Source organism: Sycon ciliatum, chromosome 5, assembly GCF_964019385.1.
Source record: "Sycon ciliatum chromosome 5, ocSycCili1.1, whole genome shotgun sequence".
Taxonomy (NCBI): domain Eukaryota; kingdom Metazoa; phylum Porifera; class Calcarea; order Leucosolenida; family Sycettidae; genus Sycon; species Sycon ciliatum.
Window position 1 is genome coordinate 37515371 of NC_088647.1, and position 21933 is coordinate 37537303.

The 21933-nt window shown below is 49.0% G+C and overlaps 2 protein-coding genes across 3 annotated transcripts in view; both read right to left on the reverse strand.

The window, feature by feature from the left end:
• Positions 1 to 21933, reverse strand: part of LOC135818586 (uncharacterized) — a 124616-nt gene that overhangs the window by 98998 nt on the left and 3685 nt on the right. The gene's annotated exons all lie outside the window — the stretch shown is intronic.
• Positions 3977 to 21116, reverse strand: LOC135816498 (uncharacterized). Its single transcript, XM_065329692.1, has 2 exons — positions 17593 to 21116; positions 3977 to 5056 (listed from the first exon to the last, which is right to left on the reverse strand). The coding sequence occupies exon 1, from the start codon at positions 21114 to 21116 to the stop codon at positions 17631 to 17633; it is 3486 nt and encodes a 1161-aa protein (XP_065185764.1). The 3' UTR covers positions 3977 to 5056; positions 17593 to 17630.

Consider the following 21933-nt stretch of genomic DNA (forward strand, 5'->3'; position numbering starts at 1 on the left):
AATAAAATAATGACCTCTCTGGAATGGTGCGCTGTACTAGGGGTAATAATGCCCTCTCTGGAATGGTGCACTCTATTGGGGGGTAATACTGCCCTCTCTGGAATGGTGCCCGGGGGGCAGTGCAGACCGTGACTGAATGCTTGAGATCAAGGAAATACATTACAGCTGTATCATGTGTGATGAGGTGATGCAGCATGGCCGCGGTGCAGTGTGGACTGAGAGCAATGGAGTTTCCGCGCGCCTTATCACACCAAGTCTAGATAAACTCTTCGTCACAGTCATTAGGAGCAGCAGAGTGCCGGCTACAGCTGATCAAGCGTACCATCAGCAAACGTACCACCAGCAACAATGAATGTATTTCATTTAATGCTGGCATTGGTGTCAACATTGACAAACACGGCAGGGCCGGAGGAACGAGCTTGCGAGTGGTCCGGCCGAAGTCCAAGGGGGGTCCGGGGGATCTCCCCCGGGAAATTTTTGAGAATTTAAGTGAAAATGAGCCAATTTGGGCATCTAGTGAGAGAGATGGGCAGATGTGACGGATGGAACTATATACAATTAGTAACAATTAGGCATCAGAATTGGGAAATTATTCGGAAAATTTACGTAAATATGAGCCAATTTGGCATCTCGTGAGAGAGACAGACAGATGTGACGGATGAAACTATATACAATTAGGAATCAGGATTGTTCTGGAAAGATGTCTATTGAAACTTTCCAAAGATGTTTAACCGATGCTCATTGGCGGCAACGAAATCATCACCACACTGCCGCAAGCTGAGCAAATCTGCTTTGTCCTTGTGGACATGCAGCAGAAGCAAAGCATTAAGGCGAGCCTGGGCCATTGTGGTGCGGAGATAGGTTTTCAGTCGTCGAAGAGCTGAAAATGACCTCTCGCTGGTGGCATTGCTTGCAGGCATGACGAGGATAAGCTTCATGATGGCAAATATCTCCGACAGTAGTTCCCTACCTCTACCAAGGTTGAGGAGGGCTGTCTTGATCGTGCCAATTGAGATGTTTCCACCTCCTGTGCACAAGGACTTGAGCAGCGGCAGTTGTGTTTGCAACAGTGGAACATTGATGTCCGTGGCATACATGTCCTCAACCCGTGCCAGCTCAGCACTGTAATCATCTCCATTGGCAGCCTTCAGGACAACTCCCTCCAGGCAGCTGTACACTTTGTACCCTGGCTGATCAAATCGCTCTTTGATGCATGCCATCACAGTATCAATGGCGGCAAAGTAGATGGGCTTGTAATGGTCAGCAGGGCTTTCAGGATAGTGACCCTGGCCGGTGCCGACAGCAAAGCGAGCTGGTGTCTTCCACTTCCTCGCTAGAACCGGCTCATCCACGTCATTGGCTGACTGCACTTTGACAACGTCCGCCCAAAACGTGTCAAAGGATGTATCATTCCGAAGGCTTGTCAGGGATCGCAGAGTGACGGTTGCTGCTGCTTGACCTTCCGCAGCAGAAATATCCTTCTTCTGCAACGTCTTGCTCAGGTTCTCGGCAAGGCCAAGAATTTTGCGTCCCAGCATAACTCCAAATAGGAAACTGAACAGCGAGAACTGGTGTGCAATTCCACTGACACGAGCTGACATCTCGGCATCATACGTAGCCATTGACTCAAACTCGGTAAGGCTGGCTTGCAGGACGGAGTAGTTGCTAACAATGCTAGCGAGGGAGGCTGAGCGAGTGGTCCATCTTGTGGGGCATAGCGTTCGAAATCCTGCTTGGTCAGGAGCCATGTCATCCTTGAGCCTTTGATATGTGGCATTGCGCTTCGCGGAATATTTCAGAAGTTTTGACAACTCAAACACGGTGTTAAGACAATCCTTGATACACTTGATGTCTCGAACCATATCCTGGCAAGCTAAAATTAAGGCATGCCCGTAGCAATGAGTGTATAACGCTCTGGGGTTTATCTGTAGTAGCTGTGCTGCGACTCCATTTCGATGCCCTCTCATGACAGATGCCCCGTCATAACATTGTCCACGGCAGAACTCTAATGGTAGGTTAAGTCTTGTGCACACGTCCTTGATCATGCCAAAAATCGTGGCTGCATCGGCTTTCTCCAGCGCATACATGCCAATAAATTCCTCGTGTGGTTCCAGCTGGTCATCCACCCAACGAAATACGGCAGTCATCTGCTCAATAGTGCTAGAGTCGGTAGTTTCGTCCACCATGACTGTGAAGAACTGACCCTGCATTTCCTCGATAATTCCACGCAGGATCCTGTGAGCCATGACCTGCAGGATCTCATTTTGCATATCATGGCCAGTGTATTTGCTGCTTTTGCGTTGCAACCACTCTGCAAAAGCTGGGTCACTGGAGCTGGTGAGCTTTAGAAGCTGACTGAAATTGCCATCTTCTTCCTGCGGACCATCACCACGCATGGGAAGTCCTTGTCTAGCGAGGAATCGAAGAGCAGACAGAATCTTCAGGAAGGACTCCCGGGCAGCCCTTTTGTCCTCCGCAAGTTTGGACGACAAGAGTTCACCCACGTCTTTTGTGGTGGCAGGTACTGTTAGCAATCGTTCTACAGCTTCGCGGTGGCACTCGGACGACTCGTGCCTCCTGAAGCTTGTTGTCGCATCCTTCCAGTTCTGGAACCCCTTCGTCAGAAACGCACCATCAGCACAGCTAGCGATCAAAAGTTTCTTCGAAACAGCCAAGCAGCAGGTATGGCAAAACGCACGCTCGCTCTTTGAATCCCAATGTAGCCATTCCCAAGAGGAGAACCAACTCGGCTGAAAGGAGCGGCACACAACATTCTTCACACCAAATGCGACAAGAGGGAACGTATTATATAAAGGTCACGCGGTTGAAAGGGTTTGTCCTCCACAACTAGAACCCGCTCCAACTGAGCACTCAAGCTCGGTCCGGCATGTTTTGACAACGCCATAACGCCATCAGGATAACGGAACACGAACTGTAATTGCAACTACTCGCACTCGTAGTGCTGGAACGACTGGAGTCAGATGTATCGTGCAAGTGTCATGACATGATATAATTGCAGTCCTAGATCCTGTAGACCGTATACGCGTAGATCAACTAAAGTCTACAGGAAGTAAGTTAGTTGCCCACGCGCGGCTGTAAACTACTCCTACAATACAAGAAGTAACGTTTCCGTTGCCCTCAGCAGACCTGTGTACACGCTACACGTGCCAACGGCCAGTCTTCCGGCCCAAACACGATCCCAAGTATCCCAAAGTAGTTGACCACGGATCACGAAGGCAAGCCAAATCTGGGGTCAAGACGTGCATCGTTTTGGTGGTGCGTAGAATCTACTACTACTAGTACTAGATCTACATGTACATGGTATACCGGTATGACCTCACGTCGACTTCCATCCTGTCCTCATTGACTCCTCAACCGACTCCCGGGACCCGGATTAGATCGTGAGCTCAGTGTACGTACGTGTATGCTACGCTTGACGGCCTGATACGGCCAGGGCTAGGGTGTACCGGTATGTAGATATCTCTAACATGCATGCATGCAGTGTAGACATCTACGTGTGCGCACATTTTGTCGAAAGACCAATCATTTTTTCGGCTTCCTCGTACAGCATTCACGTAGATGTCTCTCGACCCGGATCGACGCTCGATCTCGTGCTTTTCGCTCGTTTCCAATTATGTTGACTCGCGTATGTATTTTTCGATAGGATGGAGGAGAGACCGATGCTGCAGTGCTTTGGTGGAAGGTGAGGTCGTGCATTGAACGATCCTTGTCACAAGTCCAAGTCCTGACCCTCTAAAATTTTTTACACCGGTTTTGCATGAATCAGGTGGACCACCCAGCTGGGAAAAGTGGTCCGGCCATGGCCGGACCAGCCGGACCGGTTCCGGCGGCCCTGAGTCACGTACATCAGCAATCGACTATCAGAGCAGAAGCAGAAGAGCAGTGAACACCATCAGTATAATTACACTGTATATACATATCTATAAGACTATTGTACAGTGTACTCAGCACTTGCTGGTGACAATAACCACATCAACAAAACCAACAGAAGAATCGTGACGGAGAGCTACGTAGTGTGCAACAGTATGAACAGAAGTATTGTCTGCAACATCAGCAGTTGCACTACCAGTAACATCATGTATTCTTGTGTGTATACTTGACTGTGAGGAATTATATGCGTAAATCCTAGAATAAGCAGAAAACTGATCATTGAACTGTTTCTTCTGCAGAGTCATGCATGCTACACAATACAATCATTGAAAACAGTACACACACAAATTACATTGTACTCAAGTGAATTCAATACTCAGTGTGATGTGTGATGCACGCCCACACACACATACACGCACGCACACACACACGCACGCACGCACGCACACACACACACACACACACACACATACACACACACACACACACACACATGGTCCTGGTAAACACTGCCATTACGGTAACGTGTCCCCTTGCGGGGCCGACTAGAACTGGAACGGCGAGCGACGGCAGTCCGTTGAGAGAGAGGTACTAGGTCAGGGACTCAGGGACCATGTTCGAGAGAGCCATCTCTGGCAGCGATCTGCCTTATCATGGGAAACGATTCCTCTCACGGCTGCCGCTTGAACTGGTGCATCACTCTCCACAACAGAGCGAACATTTCATGAGCCAATGCTCAGAGTCATTCTAAATCATCGTCTTCGTGCTGTAGTTTGCTCCACTAGCGGGCTTGCAAGGCCTTGCAAAGCACTCCGAGGTGGGGGCGACGAGGAGAGTGTCGGCATCGTTACTATCCGACCAAGTCTTCCGTTACACACACACACACACACACACCACACACACACACACGCATGCACGCACACACGAATCCACCCACCCACACACACATGCACACACACACACACATATGCACACACATGCACACACACGCACACACACACACACACACACACACACACACACACACACACACACACACTCACACCTGAGATGTCACTGTCTGCACATACGCCATTCTGGAAGTTGTGCAATCATTGACTGTTGGTCTGTAGATCAAACTTGAACATTACGTCAGCTCTGTCCTCGACAACTCTTTGAGCAATGACTGGATGTGATAGAAAGAGTGTAAAGAACACATAATACACATACACATACACACACACACACACATGCACATACACATACACACACACACACACACACACACACACACACACACACACACACATGCACACCAACCGCACACAATAATAACGGGAGCATTGACAAGATGTATTGTGCTGGACACACGATCAGGAATTGAGAACACAGACTACACCACCTACGCGTATGATCGTGTTTCGTGCCAGGATTGAACAGCATTGCACAGCATAGCACAGCATTTCACAAAAAGCAAATTTCCCACCAAAACAATTTAGGAATTGTTTGTTGCTCCCTACGTGGTTTTGGTTTTCCTCTGTTTTTGATTATTTTCCCGCCCACCTGAATGTCTTTTCCAGATAATGTCTGACACGTAACATAGAATTAAAGCCTAGTTCACATTCGGCACGCGACGTAGTAAGGGTCGACGGGACAGTCTGACGGCGTCCAATGTGAACACCAGGAACGGGAATGCAACCGTACTGCCGTACGGATCGGGAAGCGACGAGAAGAGTTGGATCGATCCGACTTTTCATACCGTAGACGGGGACGCAAGCGTACAAAACGGCTGCATTTTGAGTGTGAACAGGAGACGGCGTCGTGCGCCGACTACTCCCGATTCGTACTTGGAAAGTTTTAGCATTTCGAACACTGTGCTTCCCATGATAACTCGCAGAATGGCTAACACGACTTGAGTTGAATTTTTGCAAGATACGGTAGACGAGAGAGGGATCTGACTCACAGAGATAATAACGAATAATCTTTACTTCAGGATAAGACACTAGTAAAGCAACTGAACTACACGAGAGGAATAACTGCAAGCTGTAACTGACTGAAACAACGAAAAGAACACAACTCGGTGTAGTCTCCAGTCCAAACAACAAGACGCCGACTCAACTAATTATGCACAGAAACTACAAGCCGCGAAGTCGGTTTCACGCGCGCGCGCGGGAAACGGCACATGAGACATGCATAACAACACAACACGATGCACTACTACTACTACATGCATCATGAATAGCATGAATAGCACAAAAGAACAGCCAGGAATAATTATGATTAGACTGGTCCACACAGGAACAATAAATGTATCACCTCTACGCGGGCACACAGCATAACTGACACCAAAGAAGCACGTTGATGCGGGCATGCATTGGAATTACCATGAACGTAATGACACCCAAAGGCTAGCGGCAGTGATTTGCCATAACACCATACATAGACTACTGAAAGAGGTTCACCGTCTACTCATTCCACCCTCCTTGATACAACTACCGGTAAGTATCAACGTTGATACAACTAAAATGAACTATCAGAAAAGAAAACGAAACGTAACGAGCTATGAGCTAGCTGTACAGAAACATAAATGGCTGCAAAAACGGACGACTGATGCACAAGAGAGACACATCCAGCCGGTAAGCATGCTAGGGCGATTCAGAATCAGTCCTCACTATCATCAGGTCCAGCGACGCCCACCGTGACAACTGGGCACAGTCGCACCACAGGCCTGGTCACTGTCTTCCCGCCAACTAGCACTCTTGCCACACGCACGGTGCCGTCTTGACCTGGCATCACTTCCGTCACTCTTCCAAGGGGCCATTTACCCCGTGGCGTATCTGCCGTGATCACCAGGACGATATCTCCAACTGCCATGTTCCTTTCCTCGGCGGACCACTTAGCACGGCGATTCAGTCCGGGGACCCACTCTTTCATCCAACGGTGCCAGAAGTGTGTGACAAGTTCTTGCACTCTCCTCCATCTTTGTTGTAGGCGGTAATCGTCACTGCTTGTGCCGATGGAGAACTGCTCCACACGTCCAACCAAGAAGTGGTTCGGAGTCAAGGGCAAGTCGTCTCTGGCATCCACAGAAGGGATTGTTAGCGGTCTTGAGTTGAGGAGAGACTCGGCACTACAGAAAGCGGTCTGAAGCTCCTCATCGGTGATGCTGGCATCACTCAGAACTGCATGAATGGCCTTCTTGGCGGCTTTGACCATGGTCTCGTGAACGCCGCCGAAATGCGGGGCACCTGGAGGAATGAAGTGCCACCGTACACGTGGGAACTTCAACTGGAGCGCCGCCTGTTCTTGTTCTAGCTCTTTCAGCTCGCGTTGTCCTCCTACAAAGTTCGTCCCATTGTCCGACAGGACCTCTTCTGGCACGCCTCGGCGGTTGCTCATTCTCTCGAAGGCATTCAAGAAACTACTGGTGTCCAGGGAATAGGACAACTCCAAATGCACAGCACGGCACGTGAGACAAGTGAAGAGGCAGAGGTATCTCTTTGCCCGCCTCTGTCCTCGACCCTGAACTGTCGTAAATGGCCCGGCGTAGTCCACAGCAACCCGGCCGAAGGCACGACGCGGTGACTCTAACCGTATCTTCGGCAGAGGGGCCATGATTGGAGTGACAGGTTTGGCTTTCCTCTTTCTGCATTCAGTACACCTCTGCTCGCACTCACGAACTGCTTCTCGTCCCGCAATGATCCAGAAGCGTTGCATCAGCAGGGACCACGTGTGGTTGACTCCAGCAGCATGGTTCGCAGCCTCATGTTGGTCCTTGACAATCAGGTATGTAACCCAGCTGTGACGTGGTAGAACGATTGGATGCTTAGTTGCTTCGGGTAGGAATTCTGCATTCTGGGTCCGTCCTTCCACTCGCATGACTCCATCTTCATCTAGCCGAGGACAAAGACTAGCCAGTTTGCTGGTCGTTGGGATTGCCTTCCCCTTTCTCAGGAGAGCATACTCTGGGAAGCTCTCTTGTTGAGCTGTTCTGATGAAGGAAAGCTCCGCGTCTGTCACTTCCTCAGGGCTCAAGCTGCCGACTTGCCTCTCATCAACCAGGGTGCGGCAGTTGCTGACAAAGCGAAGCACCAAGGCTAGACGACGTAAGGCGACTCTCCACGATGAGAAGTTCCTGGGTTCCAGCTTCCAATCTTTGCTCACAAACGTGAAGAGTGACACTCCTTCAACTGTGCTCATTGTGGCTTCCTTGCATGCGGACCTCACCTCGGGCACGACAGGACAAGTGAGTTTGCTGGGTGGTGGCGGCCACTGGGACTTGTCAAGGAGAAGATACTGCGGTCCATTCCACCATTGGGCCTCCTGTACAAGCTTGGCGGCACTGGACCCACGGGAAACCACATCTGCAGGATTGCACTCTGTCGGGACGTAGTGCCACTGACCTGGTTGACTTGAGGCTTGAATCTCTGCCACTCTGTTGGCAATGAATGGCTTGAACTGGCGACTTCGATTGCGCACCCACCACAAGACGTTCATGCTATCCGTCCACCAATGCCAACTGCTCTCGGGTATAGCCAGCACTTCACCCACTGACACAGCCAAATCTACTGCAACTACCGCCGCAGTCAGCTCCAAACGCGGGATGCTGGTGCTTTTTATCGGAGCTACCTTGCCTTTACTTGCCACCGGGCGACAGGTCACAGCCCCGGATTCGTAGCTGTGACGGAGGTAGGCGACTGCTCCGTATGCGTCTTGCGATGCGTCGCTGAAGATGTGCAGTTCCGTGGCAATGATCGCTTCTGTGTTTGACAGTCTCAAACAACGGGGCACAGCCACGGCTTCTAGCTTCTCGAATTCATCACACCATTGCACTGCTCGGGCAAGTAGATCATCTTGCAGTGGCTCATCCCACTGAATACCATCGACCCACATTTCCTGGAACAGGATGCGGCCGCTCATCACGAAGGGCAAGACGAACCCCAGCGGGTCGAACAGAGTCGCCAGAATCTTCAGAAAGGTCCGCTTGGTCAGGACTGAGTAACTTGGTGCTCGACACCTGAACGTAAAGACATCCGTCTCTGCATCCCACTGCACACCAAGCGCTTTGGTTGACGGCAGAATACTATCCTGAAGATTCACCTGCTTGGCACGATCTTCCGGTGGGATCAGTTGGAGTAGCTCGGTGCTGTTCGAAATCCACTTGCGAGGATGCATTCCGGCACGGTGCCACAGCTCACTCAGGTCCTGGTACAGTTTGATGGCATCCTTGTCATCGTCGGTTGAATCCATAGTGTCGTCCATATAAGTCGACTTCAACACCGCTTCTGCAGCACGTGGGAAATCTTCTTTTAGCTGCTCAGCATGTTTCTGAGACACCATTTGTGCTAGGAATGGGGACGAATTCACGCCAAACACCACCCGTTGGTACTGGTAGGCGACTGGCTCCTTTGACGCATCCAAGTCCCGCCACAGAAAACGATGAAATTTCTGATCATCTTCAGACAGCTCGATCTGGAGGTACATCTCTGCTACATCGGCCACGATAGCAACTGGCTTTGCCCTGAATCGCAGCAATATGTGCGGTAGCTCTCTCTGCAGCTTCGGTCCTGGGTGGAGGTAGTCGTTCAGGCTTGCTCCTTTGCATTTGGCTGATGCGTCAAAGACCACCCTCACTTTAGTTGTTGTTGCATCTGGTCTGGTGACTGGAAAGTGCGGGAGGTACCAACCACCTGTTGACTCGAGCTTTACTGCAGTCACGTATCCAGTGTTCACATGATGCTGCAGTACACGGCAGTACTCCTTTGCTACTTCTGGTTCCTTGTGGAGGCGTTTCTCTGTCGAGCGCAGTCTCTTCAGTGCCATCTCGTAGCTACCGTTCTCCTCTGGCGGGCTTCTCTTCCAAGGCAGCTTGACGGTGTACCTGCCGTTGCAGTACTTTGTTGCTGCCTCTGCATCTGCAAGAGTTTGGCAGTCATTTGCTGCAAGCGGGCTCTGTCGGCGAGGCTCTTCCACCTCCCACATACGCCGGACCAGCATCTCCAGATTACCGTCATCGACTCTGCTGAAGTGAGTGCGGTGATGATCTGAGCTTCCACTCACAGGTCCAACACAGGTCCAACCTAGCGCGGTTCTCCTCGCCACCGGTTCTCCCTGATCACCCCTCACCTCCTCCAGAGAGTAGTGAAGCTCGGCATGATCCAGGCCAATCAGCATATCAATCTGGCGAGTTGCTGGCTGTTCGAAGGGTATGTCCAGCAGATGATGGTACTGACTTGACTCGACGGTCCAATCGTACGGTTTCAGTGTGCCTGTGACGTGACTAGTTGTGATGGCTGAGAACGGACTGATGAACTTGCCATCTACACTCTCTACCAGCAGATCCACTGGCATTGACTCGAAAGACTCCACTGCTCCGTTGAGGGTGCTGATCGAAACCTGTTTCATGGGTCCCTGCAAGTTGAGCTGGTCCGCTACCTCTGTGTTCACATAACTTTGGGTGCTCCCATCATCCAACAGCGCATTCACCCTGAGGTTGCGGTCACCGTTTCGTAAAACGACCGGCAAGGTTCTCAGTGACAACGGTCTGGCGCCTGCTCCGATGTTAGCAGTGGTTGTGGTTCTGGCTGTCTCACTGGTACGACCCCTTTCCGTGCCATTTCTGGCTCTAGACGTGTCAATGGCTACTGCCCTGTGAAGCAGATAGTTGTGGGTATCGCTGCACTTGTCTACGCCACACTTTCTCTTCCGCTGGCAGTCAGCACCTCGGTGGCCCTTGCCCAGACAGCGATAGCAGAGCCGATGTGTTTTCGCCACTTTCCAACGCTTGTCCACATCCATTTCCTTGAACTCTTTGCATGTCCACACTTGATGGTCCTGGGAGCATACTGGACACGCTGCCGGTGTCGGATTGGGTGACTCTGCTGCATGGAATGAGTGGCCTCGGGCTGCTGGGCGCTCTCGGCCATGTCTATGGCGACCAGGTGCTAGGCCTGCGATGGCTTCATTGGCGGTAATGTGAAAGTCGGCCTCGAGATTGACCCACTCGAGCAACGCCTCCACCCCTTCTGGGCGCTGATGCTCATAGAGCCACCTATGGTATCTTGTCAGCAGGTCTTCTGGCAGCTTCTGCTGGATTCGCGCGTACAGAGTGCCCACCTCTAGCTCCGATTGGCGACCCGCTGCTTTCAAGTTGGTCACGGCTACTTCCAACAAATCTGAGAACTGTTCCAGATCTTGTGCGTTGACTCGATCTCCGTGCAATGGCTTGAATCGTTCCAGTTCATCTAAGTACACCATCACTTGGCGCCGCGTACCTCCGAATTTCCGTTCCAGGCGTTCCATTGCCTTGTGGTATGAGTCCGGGGCGTACCCTAGCCGCTCGATGCATCTTAGCGCTTCTCCCGCTACATACTGTCGTAGCTGCAACAGCTTCAGGGTTGGGCTGATTGGCGCACTGTCCACGCAAGCCAAGAACGTGGCCTTCCATAACTCATAGGCACGCTTATCACCATCGAACACGGGTATTGAAATGCTTCTCATTTTGCTGAAGACGTCTGCGGCTCCAGCTGGTGGTGCAGCAAAACTAGATGGTCTCGATGGAGTTGGTACTGGTAGACCATTGTAGCTGCCGCCATGGCCATGTGCCACACTCTGTGTAGGCCTGAAACTGGCTCTAGGTACAAATGGGACGGCGGCCACAGACTGGTGTAATGTATGGGCTGGTCTCTGGCTACTTCCACTCATGACTGCTGTGTGTACCCTGCTGGAGTGAACAGGGGCTGATTGCCTGGGCAGTACATTGCTATTGGTTGCTTGTACAGCTACAGGTGCGCTGGTGTTGCTGGCCTGACTCAGTGGCACTGTGGGGCCTGCTGCTGCTGCTGCTGCTGGCGCACTGCTACTTGTGCGGGAACTGATGCTATGGCTACTACTGGTACTAGAACTCGAGTGGTGACTGCTCCTTGCACTCACACTGACTGGTGGAGTAGAGCTGGAGCTTGTGGGTGCACCTACAGACGAAGAAAGTGAGGTGATTGCGCTTTTACTTGAGACACTGGCACTGACAGGCCTGTTGGTGCTGAATGTGTTGCTTGCTGCAGATGTGTCCGTGTTGCTTGTGACAGGAGTGAAGTCCGCACTGACGCCACCAGGCGCGGAAGACGGTCTAGCGGACTGTGCAGAACTCGCAGACTGAGCAGTTCCTGACACCCCACCTAATGGGTCGTGAGCAGCGTTGAAGCTTGCTGGCATAACAGGGTGGTACTGACTGAACCCTGCGGAATGACGCGCACGAATATTTTGTTGCTCCTCGTACATCTCCACCTGCTGCTCCAGGTGCGCCATTGCTTCTGCCACTTCCTCCAGCTCCGTTATTGCTGCGTCGACTGCTTTGCCTTTTTTCTCGGCTTGAAAACACGTCACCAGTGACTCCAACACCTGATTCACCTCGTTGGCGAACCATTGCACTGCCTCGAATTCGTCTCTCACGGCATCCAAACTCAACTTCTCGTCACGGATCTGCAAAATCAAGCCTCGTCGCCGCGACGTCAAGCGCCGTTTCATTTGAATTTTTGCCACTCTCATGTCTGCAGATGCCGAGGTCACAGCATCGTTGACTTGCTCTTCCTGGCCGTCCGTATTACCAGGCTCAACATAATCGCCAGGCTCAACATAATCGCCAGGCTCAACATCATGACCAGGCCCAACATCATCGCCTACCGTGACCCTGTTCCGCTCGTGACTGATATCGTCGCTGTGTTCAGACATCTCGCTCCGATGGACTTCCGACTAGGTGAAGATAACCATCCTCTGCTACCATTAGACGAGAGAGGGATCTGACTCACAGAGATAATAACGAATAATCTTTACTTCAGGATGAGACACTAGTAAAGCAACTGAACTACACGAGAGGAATAACTGCAAGCTGTAACTGACTGAAACAACGAAAAGAACACAACTCGGTGTAGTCTCCAGTCCAAACAACAAGACGCCGACTCAACTAATTATGCACAGAAACTACAAGCCGCGAAGTCGGTTTCACGCGCGCGCGGGAAACGGCACATGAGACATGCATAACAACACAACACGATGCACTACTACTACTACATGCATCATGAATAGCATGAATAGCACAAAAGAACAGCCAGGAATAATTATGATTAGACTGGTCCACACAGGAACAATAAATGTATCACCTCTACGCGTGCACACAGCATAACTGACACCAAAGAAGGGCACGTTGATGCGGGCATGCATTGGAATTACCATGAACGTAATGACACCCAAAGGCTAGCGGCAGTGATTTGCCATAACACCATACATAGACTACTGAAAGAGGTTCACCGTCTACTCATACGGTCTGGTGTCACTTATGGTATTTTGGGATAGTTCAGGAGCGTGGCAGACGAACTGTTTTATCATTCCCTGGAGCTATAATTTGAATGGCACGCCTTTCGAAGCTTTTTGTTTAATACTCCACGCATACAGACATGCATACAGACATGCATACAGACACGCATACAGACACGCATACAGACATGCATACAGACACGCATACACACACGCATACAGACATGCATACAGACACGCATACAGACATGCATACAGACATGCATACAGACATGCATACAGACATGCATACAGACACGCATACAGACATGCATACAGACATGCATACAGACACGCATACAGACACGCATACAGACATGCATACAGACACGCATACAGACATGCATACAGACACGCATACAGACACGCATACAGACACGCATACAGACATGCATACAGACACGCATACAGACACGCATACAGACACGCATACAGACACGCATACAGACACGCATACAGACATGCATACAGACACGCATACAGACATGCATACAGACACGCATACAGACATGCATACAGACATGCATACAGACATGCATACAGACACGCATTGAGACATGCATTGAATGAACCCGTAACGTAACTAAGGTGAACACTGCTACTTTTAACACACTGTTTTTCATCGGCTGTTTTTCATCGGCTGTTTTTCATCGGCTGTTTTTCATCGGCTGTTTTTCATCGGCTGTTTTTCATCGGCTGTTTTTCATCGGCTGTTTTTCATCGGCTGTTTTTCATCGGCTGTTTTTCATCGGCTGTTTTTCATCGGCTGTTTTTCATCGGCTGTTTTTCATCGGCTGTTTTTCATCGGCTGTTTTTCATCGGCTGTTTTTCATCGGCTGTTTTTCATCGGCTGTTTTTCATCGGCTGTTTTTCATCGGCTGTTTTTCATCGGCTGTTTTTCATCGGCTGTTTTTCATCGGCTGTTTTTCATCGGCTGTTTTTCATCGGCTGTTTTTCATCGGCTGTTTTTCATCGGCTGTTTTTCATCGGCTGTTTTTCATCGGCTGTTTTTCATCGGCTGTTTTTCATCGGCTGTTTTTCATCGGCTGTTTTTCATCGGCTGTTTTTCATCGGCTGTTTTTCATCGGCTGTTTTTCATCGGCTGTTTTTCATCGGCTGTTTTTCATCGGCTGTTTTTCATCGGCTGTTTTTCATCGGCTGTTTTTCATCGGCTGTTTTTCATCGGCTGTTTTTCATCGGCTGTTTTTCATCGGCTGTTTTTCATCGGCTGTTTTTCATCGGCTGTTTTTCATCGGCTGTTTTTCATCGGCTGTTTTTCATCGGCTGTTTTTCATCGGCTGTTTTTCATCGGCTGTTTTTCATCGGCTGTTTTTCATCGGCTGTTTTTCATCGGCTGTTTTTCATCGGCTGTTTTTCATCGGCTGTTTTTCATCGGCTGTTTTTCATCGGCTGTTTTTCATCGGCTGTTTTTCATCGGCTGTTTTTCATCGGCTGTTTTTCATCGGCTGTTTTTCATCGGCTGTTTTTCATCGGCTGTTTTTCATCGGCTGTTTTTCATCGGCTGTTTTTCATCGGCTGTTTTTCATCGGCTGTTTTTCATCGGCTGTTTTTCATCGGCTGTTTTTCATCGGCTGTTTTTCATCGGCTGTTTTTCATCGGCTGTTTTTCATCGGCTGTTTTTCATCGGCTGTTTTTCATCGGCTGTTTTTCATCGGCTGTTTTTCATCGGCTGTTTTTCATCGGCTGTTTTTCATCGGCTGTTTTTCATCGGCTGTTTTTCATCGGCTGTTTTTCATCGGCTGTTTCTCATCGGCTGTTTCTCATCGGCTGTTTCTCATCGGCTGTTTCTCATCGGCTGTTTCTCATCGGCTGTTTCTCATCGGCTGTTTCTCATCGGCTGTTTCTCATCGGCTGTTTCTCATCGGCTGTTTCTCATCGGCTGTTTCTCATCGGCTGTTTCTCATCGGCTGTTTTTCATCGGCTGTTTTTCATCGGCTGTTTTTCATCGGCTGTTTTTCATCGGCTGTTTTTCATCGGCTGTTTTTCATCGGCTGTTTTTCATCGGCTGTTTTTCATCGGCTGTTTTTCATCGGCTGTTTTTCATCGGCTGTTTTTCATCGGCTGTTTTTCATCGGCTGTTTTTCATCGGCTGTTTTTCATCGGCTGTTTTTCATCGGCTGTTTTTCATCGGCTGTTTTTCATCGGCTGTTTTTCATCGGCTGTTTTTCATCGGCTGTTTTTCATCGGCTGTTTTTCATCGGCTGTTTTTCATCGGCTGTTTTTCATCGGCTGTTTTTCATCGGCTGTTTTTCATCGGCTGTTTTTCATCGGCTGTTTTTCATCGGCTGTTTTTCATCGGCTGTTTTTCATCGGCTGTTTTTCATCGGCTGTTTTTCATCGGCTGTTTTTCATCGGCTGTTTTTCATCGGCTGTTTTTCATCGGCTGTTTTTCATCGGCTGTTTTTCATCGGCTGTTTTTCATCGGCTGTTTTTCATCGGCTGTTTTTCATCGGCTGTTTTTCATCGGCTGTTTTTCATCGGCTGTTTTTCATCGGCTGTTTTTCATCGGCTGTTTTTCATCGGCTGTTTTTCATCGGCTGTTTTTCATCGGCTGTTTTTCATCGGCTGTTTTTCATCGGCTGTTTTTCATCGGCTGTTTTTCATCGGCTGTTTTTCATCGGCTGTTTTTCATCGGCTGTTTTTCATCGGCTGTTTTTCATCGGCTGTTTTTCATCGGCTGTTTTTCATCGGCTGTTTTTCATCGGCTGTTTTTCATCGGCTGTTTTTCATCGGCTGTTTTTCATCGGCTGTTTTTCATCGGCTGTTTTTCATCGGCTGTTTTTCATCGGCTGTTTTTCATCGGCTGTTTTTCATCGGCTGTTTTTCATCGGCTGTTTTTCATCGGCTGTTTTTCATCGGCTGTTTTTCATCGGCTGTTTTTCATCGGCTGTTTTTCATCGGCTGTTTTTCATCGGCTGTTTTTCATCGGCTGTTTTTCATCGGCTGTTTTTCATCGGCTGTTTTTCATCGGCTGTTTTTCATCGGCTGTTTTTCATCGGCTGTTTTTCATCGGCTGTTTTTCATCGGCTGTTTTTCATCGGCTGTTTTTCATCGGCTGTTTTTCATCGGCTGTTTTTCATCGGCTGTTTTTCATCGGCTGTTTTTCATCGGCTGTTTTTCATCGGCTGTTTTTCATCGGCTGTTTTTCATCGGCTGTTTTTCATCGGCTGTTTTTCATCGGCTGTTTTTCATCGGCTGTTTTTCATCGGCTGTTTCTCATCGGCTGTTTCTCATCGGCTGTTTCTCATCGGCTGTTTCTCATCGGCTGTTTCTCATCGGCTGTTTCTCATCGGCTGTTTTTCATCGGCTGTTTTTCATCGGCTGTTTTTCATCGGCTGTTTTTCATCGGCTGTTTTTCATCGGCTGTTTTTCATCGGCTGTTTTTCATCGGCTGTTTTTCATCGGCTGTTTTTCATCGGCTGTTTTTCATCGGCTGTTTTTCATCGGCTGTTTTTCATCGGCTGTTTTTCATCGGCTGTTTTTCATCGGCTGTTTTTCATCGGCTGTTTTTCATCGGCTGTTTTTCATCGGCTGTTTTTCATCGGCTGTTTCTCATCGGCTGTTTCTCATCGGCTGTTTCTCATCGGCTGTTTTTCATCGGCTGTTTTTCATCGGCTGTTTTTCATCGGCTGTTTTTCATCGGCTGTTTTTCATCGGCTGTTTTTCATCGGCTGTTTTTCATCGGCTGTTTTTCATCGGCTGTTTTTCATCGGCTGTTTTTCATCGGCTGTTTTTCATCGGCTGTTTTTCATCGGCTGTTTTTCATCGGCTGTTTTTCATCGGCTGTTTTTCATCGGCTGTTTTTCATCGGCTGTTTTTCATCGGCTGTTTTTCATCGGCTGTTTTTCATCGGCTGTTTTTCATCGGCTGTTTTTCATCGGCTGTTTTTCATCGGCTGTTTTTCATCGGCTGTTTTTCATCGGCTGTTTTTCATCGGCTGTTTTTCATCGGCTGTTTTTCATCGGCTGTTTTTCATCGGCTGTTTTTCATCGGCTGTTTTTCATCGGCTGTTTTTCATCGGCTGTTTTTCATCGGCTGTTTTTCATCGGCTGTTTTTCATCGGCTGTTTTTCATCGGCTGTTTTTCATCGGCTGTTTTTCATCGGCTGTTTTTCATCGGCTGTTTTTCATCGGCTGTTTTGGGCGTTTTGCGGATATGGTTCGGCAAACCCTAGCTGCTCCAAGTTGTTCGCGAATTTTGAGATACGGTGCTACGTGCCTGCGAGGCTTTCTGGAAAGACAGGCAGTTCGTAGGCAGTGCAGTCATTCCCGTATACAAATTCAACCCACAAAGAAATGACTTGCCTTTAGAAAGTATATCAACACGGTACATCTACTACTGTACAACACATACCTGGGAATATGCTGATGTTGTGCAACGTCTTCCTGCAATCAATCCGAGATGAACTCCAGGACAGTAAACTTGCCATACCGATGCACGGAATTGTACAATGGAGGTCGAAGCTTGTCCATAGAGCATGGGTTCCCGTACAAGTGTACACCCTCCATTCCCATGATGCCTGGTGACTGCAGCATGGCTTGAATGCTATCATCGGTGATCTTGCAGTACTCGAGGCTGATCAACCTCAAGCTTGTGTTCTTCCTCATCGTATCCACAAGGGCATGCACTGTGGCATCACCAATCTCATTGTTTGCCATATCCATCCATTCAATACCTGTATGATGATGGAGAGAGTGTAGGATACTTGCACCAACTTCATCACTCATGCCCGTCCGGACAATTGAAATGAAGCGCAGCCGGTGGAATCTAGAGAGAAGCTGGCATAGCAGTCTGCAATCAGCATGACTGGGCTGTATATCATGAAACACTGGGTTGTCCTCCAGATTCAATGCACTGACATGTGATTGTGGCGATGTCACTGCTTGTAGTATACTCACAACACCAGATAGCTGTATCCTATTCCTGTACAGCCTAAGGTATTTCAGCACTGTGTTGTGAGCAAGGCCAGATGTTGCCAGAGCAGTTGCTCCAGCATCGGTGATGTTACACTGTGCTACGTCCAGTAGGTCAAGGTCAGTGTTGGTTGCAAGGTACTGACCAAGTGATGACATCATGGAGTCATCAACCTGACCCTGAAGGTTACCACCGCATAGATTGACTAGATGATCAATCGACTCAGTCTGTACTAAAGTACCAGTAGCATAGCGGCTGCCAATGTCGATTACGTCACCACCACATTGACTAGACGTAGCCACTTCCTGTAGAAGACGGATTGTTACACCACTGCCGGTCAGATAAACCCTGCATGGTGGTAGTGTTGTGCTGACATTCCCAGTGTGCTCACGACCGCGACGAGCTTGCAGAAAGTCAACAACACTAGCGGCTAGCTCATCAGTCAGTCTGGTGTTCTCGAAGAAGAGATGCTGTATGGTATCATGAGAATGGAGACTGGATAGTACACATGACACGTCACCGTTGGAGAGTGAGTTGTCAGCCAGCCATAGACTCATAAGGCGTGGTAACTGTGTGACCAGTGTTGCCAGGTCAGATCCACATCCACTATCCAGACTACACCATGCCAGTGATAGATGTGTGAGATGGTTACACGGAGCCAAGTTGCTCACAAATGCTGCCAGACCATCATTGCCAAGTTCAGTTTGTATTGCATTCAGGTACGTAAGACTTGGGTGTTTTACACATCCAGCAAGTGCTGCTCCATCTGCAGATCCACTGGTCAACCTTATGTTGCTAATGTCAAGAACCTGGACGGTACGCCGTGTTGATCTAGACAGTGTGCTTGATATGCTTGCCAATGGTGCTGCAGTGAGATTGGCACCACGCAAAGTCACCTTGACGCATTTATCCAGTTGGTCAGATAGCAAAATGACACTGTCACCTGACAGATTACAATGGCTGAGATCCAGAGACTTTACATGGTCTACAAGCTCCAAAACCGTATGTACGGCCATCACATCAACAACTTCAAGGTGGATTCCACTAACATCAATTCCATCACTGGCCAGGAGGTTGGCTGACATAGCATAGCAGCTATGGGTGATTATGTCAGTGTCCTGATTGGGATTTCCAAGAGCGCGGTTATGTTGGAGTGAAATGCTGTTTTCCATCAAACATCTCATCATGAACAGAAGCATCTTCTTCTTGCTCTTGACAGTATGATCACTGATGCTGTTTTCAGACTGTAGAGCCGGCAATGATGGACAAAGAAGGTCTGGCTTCAGTGCTCCAAAGACAAACTGCCAGAAGACAAGTGTGTTCAAGTCTGTGCCGACAGTGTTGATGCACCTGCGGATGATGTCTGCGCACGAGTCAGAAGAAATAATGCATCTCGATGCACACCACTCTTGCAGTGTCAAGTGAGTCAAGGACACAGTCTGAGTGGAACCGACGAACGACGGATGCATACCAGGGTTGAGCAGTAAGCCGAGATCTTGACAAATGGACTGGTGGAGGGTTGACAGCGTGGATGTAAACGTAGCCATGCCCCTTTGATATGTTGCAAGACACATTGTGTAGAGATTGTGCAATGCCTTGACTAGCTCCACAGCATGGTGATCACACTCCTCATCATTGTTGCTTGTCTCCTTCACATAGCGCTCCAAATGATGTTCTATTACCACGGGGATACTGACAAGATCACCACAACTGAAGTGCCGGCCACCACTGCAGTGACTGATGACGTCATGTGCAAGCCGTACTTGACCAAACTTTCCTCGTCGCTTTTCCAGCTTTGCGACTGAGGAGCGTAAGTAGTGGTCGTAGAAAAGTGTCACACTGGAGGGTAGAGAGTTGTTGATGGGATATTGCTGAACGAGCAGAGCACATAGGAGTGGAGATTGTCGAATGGCTTCCTTCAGCAGACAGTTGGTCGGCTGTGAGAGCTCTGTAATACACTTCTTGGCAACCTCCTCTCCGAGCTGTCTTGAGCAGTACGCAACGAGCTGATCTGTCGAGAAGCCGAGAAGTCGGAAACGTAAGCGGAAATTCTGGATATGGTGATACGCTTCATCACACGGTCGGCTAGTTGCGACTACAATAGCATCAGGTAGTAGTGAATGGTTACTGCTGCTGCTCCTCAATATTACAGCTTGGGCTGCTGATCCTTTGCCAAACCCACCACTGCCAAGTTCGTCGATGCCATCAATAACGATCAATACCTGGTCAGAATGCTCTGTTAGGTACCTTAGCAAGGTAGATTGCTCCGGTTTACTGATGCCCAACTTGTCCAAACCAAGAAATACAAACCAATCAGTCGACTGTGTACGTGTCAAATCACGGCATGGCACGTAGAAAATGAATTCAATCTTTGCCAGATTTCCAGTCGTTGTCTCCATGATGTCGGCAATGACTCGTTTGCTCAGTGTTGTCTTTCCCTGCCCAGCGTTCCCAATTACGATGCAACTTTCCAGAATGTCTTCGTCAACTGTGTCATCACCACCACCAACACCAGCACCACTTTTGCCAGCGCTAGTTACACCTTCATAATAATGGGGATCAGACAAGAGCTGCTTAGCGCTGGACAGAACAAACTGCCTTCCTCCTTCCACTTTGCCACTCTTATCTTGTTTAGTTCCTGGGATAGCAACGCCTGGTGTACGGTCAGATATTGGCTGTCTTCCAGTGACACGGCGAGTTGCAGCTTGTTGCGCACGATACGTCAGCTGCAGAGCATCTTTCTCCGTCAGAGCCTGCATGGGCACGAAGCAATCCTTGACATCGCCGGACAAGCAAGTTAGATCTGAATGATCAGCGGTGGTCTTGCACAGATGTGTATTCACTCTGTGCAGATGTTGTTTAAGACGTTGAATGTGCCCACCATTGTCTGCTCCATCATCATTCACTAACAGTATATTACATGTCACTGTGCCATCGTTAGCTGTGTTGCTGCCTGCACGCATAGTAGCAACATCAACTGTGGTGAAACACAGGACAGGAAAGAGGAAAAAGAACAAATTGTTTGATGGTATATCATTGTACAGATGTACTGTGATGATATGTTGACAAGTATATTCCTAAATGTAGATAGTGTGTGTGTGTGTGTGTGTGTGTGTGTGTGTGTGTCTGTGCATGCGTGTGTGTTTGTGTTTGTGTGTGTCTGTGCGTGCGTGCGTTTGTGTGTGTGTGTGTGTGTGTGCACGCGCGCGCGCGCGTGTGTGTGTGTGTGTGTGTGTGTGTGTGTGTGTGTGTGTGTGTGTGTGTGTGTGTGTGTGTGTGTGTGTGTGTGTGTGTGTGTGTGTGTGTGAACCACTGATTGTACTCTTTACATACACACATACATAAGAACTGAACTGAATGGCGTCAACAAAAGAAACATTCAGGGCAGCGCCGTGTGATTTTTTGTTTAGTATATTTTATGCGTATTGGTAACCGATTTGTTTGCGTGGTATCTGGTATCTTCACTGATTAATTGTTCCTGTTTCTGTAGACGTGTTCTTCCTTGCTGTTCATCCATTCCTTCGTTTGGTTTTCTTTTCTGAATTTCGGCGATGGTTGAGATGTTTGTGTCAGTCCATGTCTATTTCTGTGTGCTTTTTTGTCTCTCTGTGAGTTTTCGTAACCCCATTGGCTGTGTTGTGGGTTTTCGGTCAACTGTCAAGTGTGCGTCTTGTGCTGCAAGATGCCTGGATACCCAGTTCTGCTGCCACTGTCTTCTCGGTCCGTGAGTGCCGTCGGTCTCACCGCTCCCGGCAGCGGCGCGGAGTCCAGCGTGCGGCT

Coding starts and splice junctions, on each gene's coding strand:
- LOC135816498 (XM_065329692.1), bottom strand. CDS start 21,116: ATGCGTGCAGGCAGCAACACAGCTAACGATGGCACAGTGACATGTAAT.